Source organism: Liolophura sinensis, chromosome 6 (genome assembly GCF_032854445.1).
Source record: "Liolophura sinensis isolate JHLJ2023 chromosome 6, CUHK_Ljap_v2, whole genome shotgun sequence".
Taxonomy (NCBI): domain Eukaryota; kingdom Metazoa; phylum Mollusca; class Polyplacophora; order Chitonida; family Chitonidae; genus Liolophura; species Liolophura sinensis.
This window is the reverse complement of record NC_088300.1, coordinates 34,082,626-34,099,912: the sequence shown is the minus strand read 5'-3', so window position 1 is coordinate 34,099,912 and position 17,287 is coordinate 34,082,626. Positions and strand designations below refer to the sequence as shown.

Sequence of the window (17,287 nt, the reverse complement as noted above, 5' to 3'; positions counted from 1 at the left end):
GCTGATTCAAGTGGGTATTAAAAACAGGTGTACATGTACCTGTCTTCTTCTGCCAAGCAATCAAACAGGTATTAAAAGCAGATGTATTCATATTTACTGTATGCATGTAACACACCTGTAACACACCTGTATCTGTTACAGCTCAGGAACAGGGCTATATTTAGATTAGAGTTTCAATCCTTTATAATGATATACAGACATATGTTTGGGTGGACATGCACAAAAATAATCTAAAATCATTTGAAACCACTAAATTTAGAAAAAAGGAATAAAAGCAGGACAATTTTATTCCCTCCAACCAAAGTTTATCGGACTATATGCAATTAATTCTAAGTAAATAGCCTGAAAAACTGCCCTCAAAATGGTCAAACTACAAAAGGTATCCTTTTCAGTGGATAATTTCTTGCATTACTGCATGGTATTCATAGCACCATGACTCCAGAAGCAATGCAAAAGAACACGTTCAAAGGATTACCTTTTATAGGTAAAGGTAAAGCAAAATGCCAAGGATGCCCGCACAGGCTAATGAACAATCTAAAAATACAGAAAACTGACCTTATTACATCTAAACTGAGCTGACAAAAAAAAAAGAACAAAAATTCAAAACATAAAAAAGTACAAGTCTTATTACACTTTCCAGTATCTAATACACATAAGTTTTAATTCACTCCTGTTTATTAGCTCATCTTAAGTTTTTAGAAAAAATTCAGTAATTACTAAATACATTACAGTAAATACATCAACACAAATCTAAAGATATTGTATGTGCTAACTGTGAAATGAAAGTCAAACCAAATGTACATCAAGTATTAATTGTAATATATAATTGTGTAATAAAATATACAAAGTAACATTGTGGTATATGGTACATAAAAATGATGTAAAATGCGTATAATACTAACACAAGATGAAATTATCATTCTTTCAATACAACATGCTGGACATACACATTAAAGTGATTAGAACATAAATTCATCTTTCAAACATTGTTGAATTTGTATACTCTACATATAGATATATTCTGAGTGCTCAAATATTTAATTTGATGGAATACCTCTAATAACTACAGTAGTTGAACTTCTTCACCATGGCCTGTAAATACACCAGACAAGGCTACATATTTTAAACTCCATTTACCTATTTGGTTATTATCGCCTAACTAAAGAATTTAAAACTTACACATGCACACTGAATGCCAGTAAACACAGATGTGTGACCATAACACTCCTCAATGAATGTATCAAATAACTATATAATATTGATGTGTACCCTATATGTTTTCTACTAATCTTAATGAATACATTTCTTGCACAACAATTATTAGCAAAATGAGAGATAAAGAACCGACAAGAAACTGAAATGTCCGCATTCTCCCCAACAAAGTAAAAAACACTAGATGAAGTGGATATATACATCCAAACCCAAAGTTATCCTACACTATTACAAAAATGCAGTCATGTTTCCATTCATATTGAAAGTCCACGATCAAATACAAGTTATAGAGCCAAAATACCCTGACATAAAACAGCCTAAACCAACCCTTGTTTTCGAAGCTGTTTTGATATGCACTGCAGTGAAAAAAAAAGACAAGAGCATATCAAATACATGCACATGGTGATTAGATGACTAGTGTTTAGCCCTCTGGTACTATATAGAATTTTGTACATATATATGATCATACATAAAGCGGCACTTTTGCTGTACCCTGATAGTCTCCCGGAAAACAACTGAAGTCATAGTTTTATAAGCACGCATTGTTGATAACCATTACACAACCTGCAGACATAAGTGAGTGTCCACTGCTCTGCACAGAGTTTTAATTACAAAACAATTAAATGAAATCCCTTCATAACAAATACAGACATCAAAGGAAGCACTTTAATGGTCAGAATTCTTATATAGTTAAGCTGAAAACGTTTTGACACTCTGCTGTGAATTTCACGATCACTAAAATAATATTTGGAGATATACAATTCAAATGGATGAGAAGCCTTGGTATGTGCAAAATTTTACACACTTACTAATGTACAGACAGTTTTAGTACATTTATTATCATCAAATTTCAGGACACAATAGTTAATTTACTTTCTTCTTTTCATATGTTGGGTTCCGATATTTTAATCTGTGAAATGGAAAACAGAAATTCAAGAAGATCATAGGCAAACAGCCTTACTAAAAGCATGGCTTAGCAACTAGAAATTAGGTTGTCCATAAAAATGTCTGCGTACTTATTTTAGAATACATGTATTAATCGGATTGAGAATTTTTTTTGCGTACATCTCTCAGATCTAAAAGCCCATATCTTGCTACATCTCAGATGTTTCAGATACAAATTTAGGACACAACGATATACTTTCTTTCAATTATCTGTTTGCAAACTTCAACAGCTAGGATACTGACCTTGTGTACAATTGGCTGTAAATGCCATAAATGTATACAGATACGTGGATGTCACACTCAGGGAAACATGTGACTTTGTTAAGGGAGATACAGCTTGGAAGAGACAGCAAGTGTAAGCAATCAGAGCTCTGAATGCTTTCACAAGAAACATTGGCAGTAGTGTCTGAAAAGTCTCAGTGAAGCAGTAGGCAGTTTTGATAGCAAAAACTATTACGGTCATGATCACATGCGCTTGATGGGTTTTTAAAAATAGCAGAAGGTGCATGTACATGTATAGATAGTCTATATTAAACCGATGTTTTATAAAAACAAACGCTGATGAATTTCATTTCCATTTTTCACATGGATATGTATGATGATAAATGTCCTCATATAAAAAAAAAATAGTGGCACCAGATTGAACATACAGGTGAAGAAAAGCTATTCTTTGCTTATAACTCTGAATTTAGTGGAACATAACAGAAAAAACTTTAATGTACTTGAATGTGTTTACAGATAGCAAGGCTAAAAAAAAACACAATATACATGTTCATGATAAAACGAAGTAAAAAAGTAACAAATAAAACTGGAAATAAAAAAAAATTAAATCGGCGATTTTTAAAAATCCCAGTTATTAAAAAAAAAAGGTATCTGATCTAAATGACCAGGACAAATATCTGTAAACAGAAAACCTTATGAGGATGACTGCAAGATTATCGTTGTTATCAGAAGTCCTAGGAATGTTGTCATGGCGACGACCACGGAGCTTGGCCCACTGGTAGGCCCAGAGTTGCAGCCATCTGAGTCGCAGTAACAGGTGATTGACAAGGAGCTGGCCCCAGTCAGGTATTCACAAGTGTTTGACTTCTGTGGCACGCTCCGACAGAATCGCGAAATAACGACCTGACCTGGAGAGAGAAAAATAAACAAGGAAAGGTTAACAGCCATTTGCTTGAAACATGTTTTTACTTGGTCACTTCAACTTGTACGTGGGAAGGTCTACCAGCAACCTGTGGATGGTCATGGATTTCTCCAGGGCTCTGCTGGGTTTCCTCACACCATAATGCTGGTCACTGCTGTACAACAACGTAAAACGCCAATCAAATAAATAACCCACTAAAATCATCCTACCTTAACAATACAATTTGCATCATTGGAAAGGGCACACCCAGTAATGTATTATAACGACCCTTTCTTTATGCAAGCTGTCAAGATTTATATATGCATGTACATTCATAGTTATAAATTAAGCATTTTGCCACAGATTCAGACAAGATAGTGCACAGAAACATGTGAGCACATAATGTGCTCCAAACTACTGTAAGTACAGTAAAAGTTCAAACTTTTTGACCTCTTAAGCACTTTTTTTCCCATGGAATTTATGCATACTACTTCCGGGAAGATGACACCAAAAATGATTTGTTTGTCACTAAAGATGAAAGCTTAAAAAAAAAACAACAAAAAAACAAATTGCAGATTATTTCTCTACACCCAATAGTTCTCTCAGACTGTTTCAAATATATGGGTTGCACTGGTATTTGAAAATGTTGAAGAATTAGGGTAATGTTTATTGCCCCTACACATAGGGTGCTATATAGGTAGCTGAAACTGTAACATGCCCAATAGATATGCCCAACTTTTGCCCACTGAGTGCTTTTACGATCACTGTCAGCTTGGCTGACAAAACAAGAAAGGAATTAGAGAAACATCCCATGAGTTTGATGATGTCAAACTGGTGGACACTAGTGTTTCCACGTACGATGAAACTCCTTGAGTTGGCTCAAATTTGGTCATTATACACAATGCACTTGAAATACAGTGCACTTGTACTTTAGCAGCTAACATAATTAGTGTGGCAGGAAATCGAGAAGAGCCAGGGAGAAACCCAAGAACATCCGCTGGCCCTTCACATACATGAATGACCAGAGAGGAAGCCAGCATATGGGGGCGTACATATGTCTGAGTCACTCTCAGAATCATGACTCTGAAACAACTAGGTCTTTTCCTTAATAATCACTTGATAACTGTAAAATATGACGAACATGTATAAACATATATGTGTCTTAGTTTTTCCCCAGCTACCTTGTCAATCACCACAGATCAACTCCAAATTAGTTATACTCACAGTATTCTTGTTATTAGCATATATCTTACTGATTGCAATATAGTTTGCCAAAATATAGAATATCAAAAAATAAAATAGTCAGGGTAACACTGACTTTCTTCTTATTTTCTTACCTTAAAGGATTCTGAAGATCATTTTATCATATGAAACAATTACTACCTATATGACCAAATTTCAAACCTAAAACTTCTATTTTTTGAATTTTTTCAATTTTGAATCATTGTCATAACAAACCCTAACACACAGGAGAATATAAGATATAAAAAGTTACACAAAGGAAATTAGCAAACCACCTCTTCTCCAAATTCCCCAAGCCTTGATGACCGCAATGACTATAATCCATTTTGACTATAATCAAACACCATGCATCACTTGCTTCTGTCAGTAATACCCATGCGACATGCACCAAAACATATATATGTTTAGCGAAAATTAAGGCTTTTCATACCATAAGTATTTGAGAAAGTCGTACTTATTTATAATTAGATGTGTGTTAATTGTCGTCCTCAACATTCTTTCAATTACATATCACTGGTCCCATTTCTGAGTGGATGACATCCAATGTGAAACTAAAGCCCTTCGGCATGTACATTAACCAAGACCATCAACCCCCTCCCCACCCTTATATTTCGTGTATAATTTCACTGGCCTAGGGAACTACCTAGAGATTCAATTCGGACCTTGTCATTGGAATGTTCTACAGGGACCAAATGCACTACCATGTTGATGTGGTAAGTGCCAATGTATGTGAAGTTTCACTCACTATTTATAACATGCATGGGGAAGCATATCGTGTATTGTGTGAAAATGTGCGTGTACATGTAACTGTCAAACGTGAGGTGTAAGAGTAACACAGAGTCAGCCAGATGCATGGCCAACATTTCAGGTGTGACCATTAAAACATACATTCATGACGTTGGAAAATATGTAAGTTTCAAGCTTAACTCGATGACTGGGGGGATACTGCAAGATTTTGTGTCAATTAACTTTTGTGGTTTTTTGTATAACATCGCAAGGCTCCAGTAATCAACCCATTAGTCTCCCTTTACCTCCTTAACATGCACATAATATTGACGTATATTGTTCATAAACACCTTTGCCCTACAATAATAGGGGAAAAAAAGATTACCTATTAAATTATTTGGGTAAAAGTCTGAAAACAAAAAGAATTCATGACATGATACCTAGCACTGACACATACAGTATTAGCATAAATCATGTAATTTGAAAGACAATACCAGAGGCATTATAATTTCACGAATATTACATCTGTTCACATAATAAACTTGTACAGCCTTTACCTTTTGCAGGATTAAATACTTCCAGACACTGGGTCATTTGAAAAGTTTTACTTAATTCTCAGACACCTGGAACTCATGGCTAATACATTCATGCAATACTCATACATCATGTCAATGTGTGGCAATCACCCTTAAATGAAACACATAATGTCAATACTACTCTTATCATCTAATTCCAATACAAAACCAACGTGGTTTCATCCAAACCAAATTTATACAATATTTAAACACGGCTACATCAGAGATTTTTGGCAAAAAATCCACATTCACTAATCAAAGCTATTTTCTTGTTCTGTTTTTACTAGGAATAGTCGATATTATTGTCTTTCACTAAATACCAGACTCGTACCTTTACTATTCATAGTTTTAAAATGGTTCTAAAGTTCGAAAAAGTTACAACTCAACCTGCTTTATAAATTTTAGGCACTTTTTTGATTTTTCTGGTAACATGTGAACAGATGAGATTTTGTGAAAGGTAATTATCTGGATAATATGTAAACATGTAATATAAGCAAATATTCACCTGGACTTGTTTAACTTCAAGGCTAATTGTTCCTGATTGTTTTTGTGCCAAAAATCTCCCTCAAAACAAATGGATGCAGGAGAGAATTATGAGCCCTCAATTCCTGAGATGTTACTCACTCACCCAGTAGTCCTCCAGACTCTGTATCCACCATGGTCGCCACTGTCTTCATCTTCACGCAGTGTGTATCACCGTCCTCACAGGCATCTAGGTTGTCATCACCAAAACTGTACGGGTCAACACAGACTGGGTTCTCCTGGTTAGAGTCATACGTGCTACACTGGTGGCAACTTAGCCCATCACCTAGTACAAACAATATACACCTCATTAAATCTGGAACACTGTCTGATGTAGAAAACTAACAGAATGTATGTAGTGTTGACCAAATTCACTATGTGCAAATGCCAGGTTATTTCCCAACACAACAAAGTAGTGTAGTGAATGCCTTTTTTTGAACTATTTCTGAACTATTCATAAACAGCTGCAGGCATAATGGATTCAGCTTTACACTGGAAAGCCACATGTCAAGGATTTTTAAAAATTTTTTTTCATAGGTGTTTTATGCAATACTCAAGAAGATTTCACTTATGTGACAGCCAGCATTATGGTGGGAGCAAACCAAGCTGAGCTCATGGAAACCAATGACCATCTGCACGTTGCTAAAGAACTTCCTGGAGAGGAAGCCTGCTTGGACTCACGGCACCTCCATTGGTGAGAGGCTCCTGGGTCATTAGCTTCGCTGGCAGGCTGACCACTTCGACCAGTTTCAGGTAGTCAGGGAAGCCATAATCACCAACAGGTGTTAGTGGAGTATCAAAGAATGGGGTTTGGAGTATGGTGCTGGCAAAATGTCAAGGAAAACAGATGATAGCTACAGTTAGTTTCCTTCACAAACATGGTAACTAACAGCTGAAACGATACACGTCTCATTGATGTCAAGACTGTTATCCAGAAGAATTAGAAATTTAAACTGATAATTGGTGCTTTATTGTAGCGTTAAGCAATACCCAAGGCTTTCTCGTACCATGTTTTTTTAGTGAATTTGTTCCTTTGTCAGAGCATGGGATTTATTTATATCTTTTATAATATTTACTTTACTCTTGTGAATATCACTTAGACGTATGTATACATGATAGCATATATGGATGTTTATGAATGGAGAAAATAGCAAAATCGAAATCCAAGGATACCAATATACTTTGACCTGTGGCCTAACAACCTTTAGGCACTATGAAGCTACATGTAGCAGTGACATTGTAAGCAAACAGTACAGACAGGTTCAGGACAAGTGCTTGCCATGATATTGCTTCAATATGGCGGATGCGGCTTTAAGCCATATAATCATTCAATCAGTCTAGAGCAAGTGATTGAGCCAATGAACAAGCACAGGCCTTACCAGACAATATAATGTTCCACAGAGGAAAAACTGGACCTTTCACTGGATGATGCGTACCCATACCATCTTAAGCGATTTCTGGAGAAACCATACATGTGTCTGTGTGTGTGTGTGCATCCCTGTATATGAACCATTCAGAATACCAGTGTTTCTAGGATTTAGATGGATGGCTAGCACACTGATATTCCAGAGCTTCACTGTATATAGGTGAGCCATAAATCACCAATAACAATGATCCATGGTCAATGCTTCAGTGGACAAATTCCTGGATTGTACGAGGGCATCCAATTGATGAGAGGATGGATATTTACATGTACATGCAGTTATGATACTGCACAGCATAAAGCCACTGCATACTCGCGGATATGTCCTCTAACAATGTTACTAACATGTATTTTACTCACTAGACGCTCTAACAAGATGCATATCTGTGCAATGATTCCAATAGCCTAAAGAAACTTCTCTGAATAGAAAATGTATTTTCTGGTTTGCTTTATGCTCCAATGATTTTATCACTTCAGTAATTGGTAATTCTGCCAATGCTCCATATAGATCTTCTGTCTAACACGGCTCAAACTGACCTGTACATAGGTTTTGACATATACTTTGTGCTATGCTTTTACCCACAAGACTGTGAAAATGCATTTTCCAGGCCTAGGTTTAGCCTGTGGAAGGAAGGGGGTCAGAGTGTTTGAGGCACTCTACTGGTGTTTCAATGAAATTAACAGGACAGAAAAATGATTAATAAGACAGCCTGTTTTTACCCTGTTGCTATATCTTCATTTCCATGTGAGGCAGTTCTTCAGAAATTTTTTGATAGAGATTCTAAAAAATTGGCATTGAGAAACAAGAGAAATTGCAAATGCCCACTGAAAACTTTAGGTTATTGGACCATTGTTATGAAGGGTCAGACACCAAGGCCATACACAATGAAATGTCCTAAAGAGAATGTATTCCCCTTATATCATACTGGCAAATTTTAAGGGTGGGGAAAACAGAGAGAGCAAACCAAGGCACTTTGGCAAGTAACTAACAAGCTTTCCCAACACTGACACAAAGATTTTCACATTTAGAGAAAGCTCAATGGGCAGATCCTACAGGTGGTGGCTAAATAGTATCCATACACAAACTTCATGCAATATTACCTGTTCATGTAACACAAATTTATGACAGAATATGTGCTGTCAACCTTCTCAAGTGTCACATGAAGATTAATTTATTGCATACCAGATTGGCAGAAGGCAAGGGGTTTTCACTGAACTTTAGCCTTTCTTAGTCACCAGTCACCTGCACCCTTGACTACTTTATACTGTAAAAGTAAAAGTATTCCCTGTCCATGGCTGGGTTTGAACCAGTGTGTTGTGTATGCTACAGCCTGGCCAATAAGAGCAGTGGAGTAACAAGAATAAAGTGTGGGACCCTTTAACTCTCACTGCATGCTCTGAAGAAGAATTACCAGTTACTTACCGACCAGGCCTGAGTGGGGGCTCTGCATTAGGAGGCTTAGGCCCCAATCACATGTCCGCAGGGAAGGAAATTGATTTTCTATCAGCAGGCAGGTTAGAATGAGCACAAATTACACAACTCTGCAGTGATATATTCAAGGGAAACTGGCCCTAAGTTGACTAGGACTCCCTCTGGTTAGAAGGTTCAATGAATGAGGGATGGGGTCTGCCAAACTCTATGGATTTGTTACGCAACTAGCCCAGGTATACTTGTAATTATGACTACATGCAAAAAAAGAGAAGACAAATTGGCTACAACAGTAAGTGGGCAATTCAAGTAGAATGTACATAATAAGGCCCAGTCGTTGTATCCCTAATACCTCTCCTCACCCTATAGCTGTCACAGCCAATCTACATCCATTATCATACATTCATCAGTTTTTTTTTTTGGCAGGAACTTCATTAAACAGTTCTCATGTGAACAAGAATTTGAGGGGGTTTCTTTCCAATATGTGATAAATGTAATACCGGTACTTAATTATTGGGGATAGCATAAACCTCATGAGATTTTCATTCTAACATAACAATGTGTTGATTCCAAAACCAAAGTCAGGTCCATATTGAAATTTTACCATATTATTTTCTTCTTTCATATACTCTGATGAATAATGATAAATTCAAACCAAAATCAAGATCTATCTTATTTGCCAAAGCAGAAAAATCACAGAGGCTAAATAAATACAATTCCATGTTGATGTGTTAATGGTTTTGTTTTCAGGAACACATTAATAATCGACACTCCTGGAGTAAGTGTATACCATCCTTTGGGTGTTCAACCATCCTGCCTCTGACATGTGGAACTGATTGGCACTTGCTCCCTGGCCTATCTGCCTTCACAGATATAATCTGCCTCCTCCCATGTGTGTTTGTTGTTTCAACAAGGCCTTTACACTCTCAGGAGTGAGAAGACACAGTGACCAGGGCTACCAGTAATCCAACACTTTATGTACCAAGAGATCATCAGAAATACATTAACCAGTATTGGTATTCAAGCAGTCTGTAAGTTTACTCTTTGAAAATGCTTCAAGTGAAACCAGAATATTTGCTAATGGAGATCATGTCTTGGAGTGAGGAGAAAGATGCTGATGGTACATAAACTGGGGGTGCTGTGCACAAGCACTGCAGACATAAGGCGGAAAGTGTCAGGTGGTGTGGTACAGAAAATATCCATCTTCACTGTATATATGAATGCTAGACAGGGAATCTTCCAGCAGAGGTTAAAAAAAATTTGGAATGCAAATAGTTCTTGCATAGAATAGCATAGGCATCAACCTAGAAATCTAGTCTGATTTGCCTTACATTAAAAATGTTGTTATTGTTTAATTTTCTAATTAATAAGAACACCTTCCTACATGCAGGGTTAATACAATTCTCAGTCCTGATATTTCTTTAATACTTTAATTATATATACAAAAAAAAACACCAGGATAAGATGCTCTAAATCTGCCAATAGGTATACAGACATATAATACAGATGCCATAGTTCAAATAATGTGTTAATAATAGTTTCAAATTAATTAAGCAACTAATTCAGGTGTGATCATCTATCCATATCTTTCATCTGTCAAAAGGAATATATCACTGTGTGTTTGTGGGCCTACCATGATCAAACAGTTGTGAAACATCTTGACAAAAAACCCTATGATGTCATGCCTTGTACACTTCAGGGCTTCACTCTACATGTATATGAAGCCACAAAATGGATGATGTGGTTAAAAGTGTCATGCATGTGCATGTATCTTAAAGCCTAAAGTTTATATATATATATATATATATATATATATATATATATATATATATATATATATATATATATATATATCCTGTTTAAACCATAACGGTAAATTCTTAATTTACATGCATATTTATATGCACCTATAATAGACCACTTTCACAGGGACTTTGCAATCATTTAATATGCTCTGTAAGTAATATACAGGAACAATTCTACACATCAGTGCATCAAATTACAACATGTACATTATATGAGCATATGTGCAGAACATGCAAATGCCACAAATCCTAACATCAAGCTACATTTTCGCTGTGAGTTCAAGTCCACCTCATGCTGGCTTCCTCTCCGGCCATACATGGGAAGGTCTGTGAGCAACCTGCAGATTGTTGTGGGTTTCCCCCCAGGCTCTGTCCGGTCTCCACACCTTAATGTTGGCCACCCTCACATACATGTAAGTGAAATATTCTTGAAACACCAATCAAATAAATAAATAAATAAGCTACACTTGGACACATGAAATACCAGTGTACAGTACATATGGACATAACATTATAGCCCCTTTAGGAGAGACTTTGCTACATCCATCACAAACAAACTTCAGAGCTCAGGGCCACTAAAGGGACAGGAACTATCACAGGTCTCAGATTTTCACAGATTATCTGTTTATGTATCAGCCTACATATTTGCTTAATGTGGATACAACCTTGAATCAACAAAACAGGGGATTTCACCAGTTACTTATGACTATATGGTAATGTTAACTATTACATTATCTGCACTACTCTACTTTTACTCTCTGATCCTCTAGTCTATTATGTTATACGTTAGTTTCTCCACTCTTTTGCACATAACAACACCACAGCTATGTCTATGCACAAATACATTTTATGGCTTTAACACTTGACAACTCCTCATTCAATGGTGTTTAAGAATCAATGTATGTGTATAGGTAAAAAAATTTGCACCAGACAAACCCCTTTACCTAAAGCTTCACCATGAGAGACTGGACTTTTATAACCAGAATTGAATATGAATTTTTTCACTTGTGGTTAGTTTCATGGGTGGGAGAAACAAGTCTACAGTGCATTCTGCTTCCCAGTATAAACCACCGACATCTGGCAAGTTACTGATGAATATGTGAGGTACAGGTATGCACAATGCATTGGCAGAAGACGTATGGTCTCCCCAAGAAGGGGAGAGATCCATTCTATCATAAACTACAGAATTTCTGATCCTGTAGAGCTTTAAAGTTGTATGATATTTCTGAAGAAACCGGTGATAGTTAGTGTTTTCATATACAGTTCCCATGCCTCACACAATGCTCATACGAATCAGGTCTCTTTATTACTCACGCCAGCTGCGACATCGCACTATGAGACACATCGTCATATGCAAATAGACTGTTCACTTTCTAGCAGGTCGACTTGAGAATGACTGTTGAGCAGAAAACTTGTGTTTAAAGTTGCACGGTAGTTACCATGGTGAAAAACATGTATCAAGCAGCACTTGAGAGGAAATATTTACACCGAAAATGCTCAATTATCAAATCCATAGTGAGTCCAAGAGATGCCAGCTTTCACTTCTCATTAACGACAATGTTGCCGAAGTCTATTTCACAACTATAACGTCAACGCTGAAGTCAATGCAACATGAAAAAAATTACATAAAATTTATCAAATACGTTATATGAATATCATCATAAATTTCATCAGAATGAAGATGTAAATGTGAGAACAGCTCAAGGGACTGGCGAGGTACGGTTGTTGACAGATGTGATAGCTGTCACTACGGTAGTGGGTCTCAATATGACCAGCTATTACTTACAATGTTGGTGAGGTAGTGATACGTCCTTTGTCGCAATTTTTTGTTTCTGACACACAAATAGAGTATTCATTCTGCTAAGTTACAATAAAACGAAGTAGGCTTAGGCCTATACATCAAATTTCGCATGCTCCCACAGTAACTACAATATCAGGTGTGTGGAAATAAGGTTTTGCCATATCAGGTGGGTGGGGCACCCAATACGAATTCTGAATGAAGGGTAACTGACCAAACAAATAGCAAAGAAACTACTCATAGGGATGATAATATGTTATCTAACATGCCTAGAGGTTAGCACTTATTAAGTGGACATATTTTGCTTGAATCTGATAGATTCATCCACCTTAGATCCATGTATGAGTTCCATTTTTGTGAAACTTAAGCGCTGTCATCTAAAATATTTATTTCTACATACTGAATTTTACGTGAAATACAGTAGTCACAGAAAGTGTGAATTCTACATCCTCTCCATCCAGTATAATTGAAGACAGAGAGTATTACATATTATTACACAGGAGATGGGGTCACACATTAGGAGTATTACATAGTACACTATGGCACACATTAAGGGTATTTATTACACTGAATGTACATAGGAGATGGGGGTCATGCAGTAGGAATAATACACAGCATTGCAATTCATATGGCACCACACAATCACTGTATTACATAGCAGCTGGGGTCACACAATATGACTATTTACATGTTATTACACATCGGATGGGGTAACAACACATTAGGTGTATTACACGGTCAAATATGACAATTTTCGCATGACTTGACCAAAGATTGAACCCAGTGTGAACTCCGAAAGCCTTGATTCAGCTTATGCTCTTATGTCATCAAATAAGTAAATTTTCACAATATTCCCTATGTATTTTAGCTCATTTCATTTATATGCAACAACGTATCTGACTGCAACAGTGTAACGACACCGAAGAAACTGTATACTTTAATTAGTTTTTCCATAATTTCTCCATAATAACAAGGTATGCAAGTTCCACCTATTTTCTCTTCAGTTTGATACAAGAAATCAGTGTTGAATGTTGTTGTTGTTCTAATCTTATCCTGTCCTCAGGAAATGATTCGAGAAATAACATTTCATTTATATTACATACATGACATTATGCTCGTCTTGTGGATATCATTATAAAATTATAAAACACCTTAACCGAGATCTTCAGAGAGAGATAGAGATAATTATTGTAGTATTAAAGTGTGATTTCCGGAATTAGTCACCTGTCGCTGTAAAAATTGTTAACAGATTTCTCACGGCGCGTCAGGTACACCGTGTAGAACAGGCCGCCAGAAGTAACTGAGGAAATCATACTCACACGATCGAATGACGACTAGAGCCGTTGTCACAACGACGATGAGAAACCTGAATATTTTGCATAGTTTTAAAGCGGTTTTCCCCCCAAATACAACACCTCCAGAAATAATTAATCCCTTTGCCAACTACATTCACTTCGCTTCTCTTCTTCGAACGATCCAGTTTAACATTACACTGGTGGCGCCGCCTAGTGGATGGGATTGAAGCAAACCGTACTGTTATAATGCCACAGGTCTCGTGGGCAAACTGAACGGTCTAACCTTGTACCAGTATTATTAAAATAGGGTAAACTGAAAATAAGTAGGTATTGCTGAAAAAATAACTAAATTTTGTGAACATGTAACTATGGAAGACATTAATTTATAACCATGATAAGTAAAGTGATGGAAATGCCAAATTCAAGGAATAAAACTTACTTGCTATATGATTCACTTTTTATTATCAAAATCGTAAATGGTAGCTATCGAAGTTGTTTATAATGTATGGATTTCATATATACATAATGCTACAAAAGTACTTCAATCAACATGATTTTATGCCGATAATATGGATTTCGCAACAATGTTGCGAAGCTTTTGACTTCATGTGACATTATGAAACATGAACATTGTACATCGCATGAGATAATATAATGCATAAACATGTTGTTGTGTATCCAAAACACATGTAGTATGTATCCACGAAAAGAAACAATTGTTAAACATATGTAAGATACGAAAACATATTTTGAAACCTTTCTAAGTTATATGTGATAAGCATGGATATCATATAGAGCTACTTACATCATTTTAGATCAATCATACCAAATCATTATACGTTTTCATTTTTACACACGCATTAATGATATCAAATGTTACTGCATAGATTTAAGACATAACGACAGAGGAAAATGTGATGAACAACAGAACTTTTAACAGAAACTCCTGTGCTAATATATATATATATATATATATATATATATATATATATATATATATATATATATATATATATATATATATATATATATATATATATATAAATATAAACAACAACAACACACACACAGTAACACTTTAAAAACAATAGACTTTAAGCCTATTTATCTCATTTGGGCCGCATATCCTCAGTGAAGGTCATTTTATTCACGTGGTGTCTTTAAAGGTCATTTAGACTGCCGGAGTGACGTCAGTGAAGGCGACGGTGTTGGGACGTCACCCTTGGGACCCTAACCTGGGAAATGTTGACATAACGCCAAGGGGATTTGAAATGACATGTACGCCAACAGAAATACTATATTTAGCACGCACCGCTGAAGCCAAACTATAAAGTACATTCTCAAAATAGCTCCAAATCGGCTCAGAGGCGCCTATTGTTAGAACTTCAAGGCATCTTGAGATATTTGATCAGCTCGTTTCCATGGTTACGGGATATGCCATGTTTGACCCTGCAGCAGCTATAAAAGAATGCTATAAAAGCAAAAACGCAGCAGCGAAACATAAAAAAGGGAAATTAATTCTTTGCACTTGGTAACAGCGGAAAACCTGATGTCTTGCAATATGTCTGTCAAAGAACCCACACAGGCCTAAAACTAGAGGCCCAGTTATAATACGGCCCTCGGGTATATGCTCGCTAGAAAATTAAATAACATAGACATATGCATCTGACTGGACCGATGTTATTAATTTTTGTTGTTGTTGTCTTATAAATACAGGGAACACACACGACATTGTGATCATATAATCAAACGTGTACATACTGTGTTTTCTGTGAGGTATTTGCTAGGTTATCTATTAAATCTCTCTCCTGCCCGACACATGCGTATATGGTTTATATATCAGTGTATAGTCTATAAACAGAGGGATCTGTGAACTGGTGGCGAACATATTCTACGCAAGGAAGGGAATAGTCTGCATAATTCACAGAAAAGGACGAAAGTCTATACTTATACATGAACATAGTATATATATATATATATATATATATATATATATATATATATATATATATATATATATATATATATATATATATATATATATATATATATACATGGAATGGTACATGGTACAACAGCATTACACCTGAAGACTGAACCATTAGAAAAATAAAAGTTAAAGTAACACATCATACTGCGTCATGAAGTTAAAACTATATTTCTAAAGGTGTCAGAAATCGATGCAGCCAAACAGTGTAACGGGGCATATAATTTCTGAATGATGTAAAAGTAACATTTTAATTTTATATAAATGAAATAAAAGATCTGTTTTAACATCCACTGGTTTCCACAAACCACAGACTTATAACCGTGCCGATACACTATAACGAATGTATTCGTATATAGTACTTTACATAAAACACCAATAAAATAAGTAAATCCATCAATTAGAAATCCGGTTTAAATTATTTCATTTGAAATAATTATTATATTCCTTTATATTTCATTGTGTTTAATATATTTCACTGACTGATCCGGAAAAAACAGAGCACTGCATCTCGCCAGGTGCGTAAAATCTGAGCTTAAAGTGCGATGGGGCCAATGAGAATGCGAGGATGTATTGGTGAAATCAGGCTTGTGATCTGTAAAGTGTCACATGCCAAATTACATGTAATGAACACATCAGAAACCTCATTCATCCTTAGAACGGTAGGTCTATACCCTTTTATCCAAATCTATCAGGGACGTTTTCAGGGAAGCATATTAAATAGCACAAATTATGCATGAGTACGCTTTCGGTGCATAAGCTATATATAAATGTATATGAGATTACATGTGAAATAGTAGTTTAATTCTGGACATCCTTTGCAAACACACAGTCGGGTCAAAGACTGGCTAGTATAGCGGTTCATCTCCATGTAGGTCGTGTCGAACTCGGTAGTGGTAGTTCATGTTCCATCCATGTCGAGTTTCGGTACAAGAACTCAGCATTAGTAGTTCTTGTTCCATCCATGTCGTGTTTCGGTACAAGAACTCAGCACTGGTAGTTTATGTTCCATCCATGTCGTGTTTCGGTACAAGAACTCAGCATTGGTAGTTCATGTTCCATCCATGTCGTGTTTCGGTACAAGAACTCAGCATTGGTAGTTCATGTTCCATCCATGTCGTGTTTCGGTACAAGAAGTCAGCATTGGTAGTTCATGTTCCATCCATGTCGTGTTTCGGTACAAGAACTCAGCATTGGTAGTTCAT

At 36.2% G+C, this 17,287-nt stretch overlaps 1 protein-coding gene across 2 annotated transcripts; it reads right to left on the bottom strand.

The window, feature by feature from the left end:
* Positions 1-2,057: 2,057 nt before the first annotated feature.
* LOC135466397 (uncharacterized) lies at positions 2,058-16,964 on the bottom strand. 2 transcript variants are annotated; one of them, XM_064743844.1, is made up of 3 exons: positions 16,869-16,964; positions 6,452-6,631; positions 2,058-3,287 (listed from the first exon to the last, which is right to left on the bottom strand). In XM_064743844.1, exons 1-3 carry the CDS (start codon positions 16,951-16,953, stop codon positions 3,073-3,075), a joined length of 480 nt encoding a protein of 159 aa, XP_064599914.1. In that variant the 5' UTR covers positions 16,954-16,964; the 3' UTR covers positions 2,058-3,072. The 2 variants fall into 2 exon arrangements, 1 of the variants encoding a protein (XP_064599914.1); XR_010444112.1 differs by lacking the exons at positions 2,058-3,287; positions 16,869-16,964 and adding an exon at positions 14,120-14,274 and having other exon boundaries at positions 6,490-6,631.
* Between the last annotated feature and the right edge of the window lie 323 nt (positions 16,965-17,287).

Excerpts from the sequence above, each read along its gene's own strand:
- LOC135466397 (XM_064743844.1), bottom strand. The coding sequence starts at position 16,953 with ATGGAGATGAACCGCTATACTAGCCAGTCTTTGACCCGACTGTGTGTT. Across the intron at positions 6,632-16,868 it reads ATTAAACTACTATTTCACAT|GTGATGGGCTAAGTTGCCAC; the intron begins GTAATCTCATAT and ends TGTTTGTACTAG. Across the intron at positions 3,288-6,451 it reads AGAGTCTGGAGGACTACTGG|GTCAGGTCGTTATTTCGCGA; the intron begins GTGAGTGAGTAA and ends TTCTCTCTCCAG.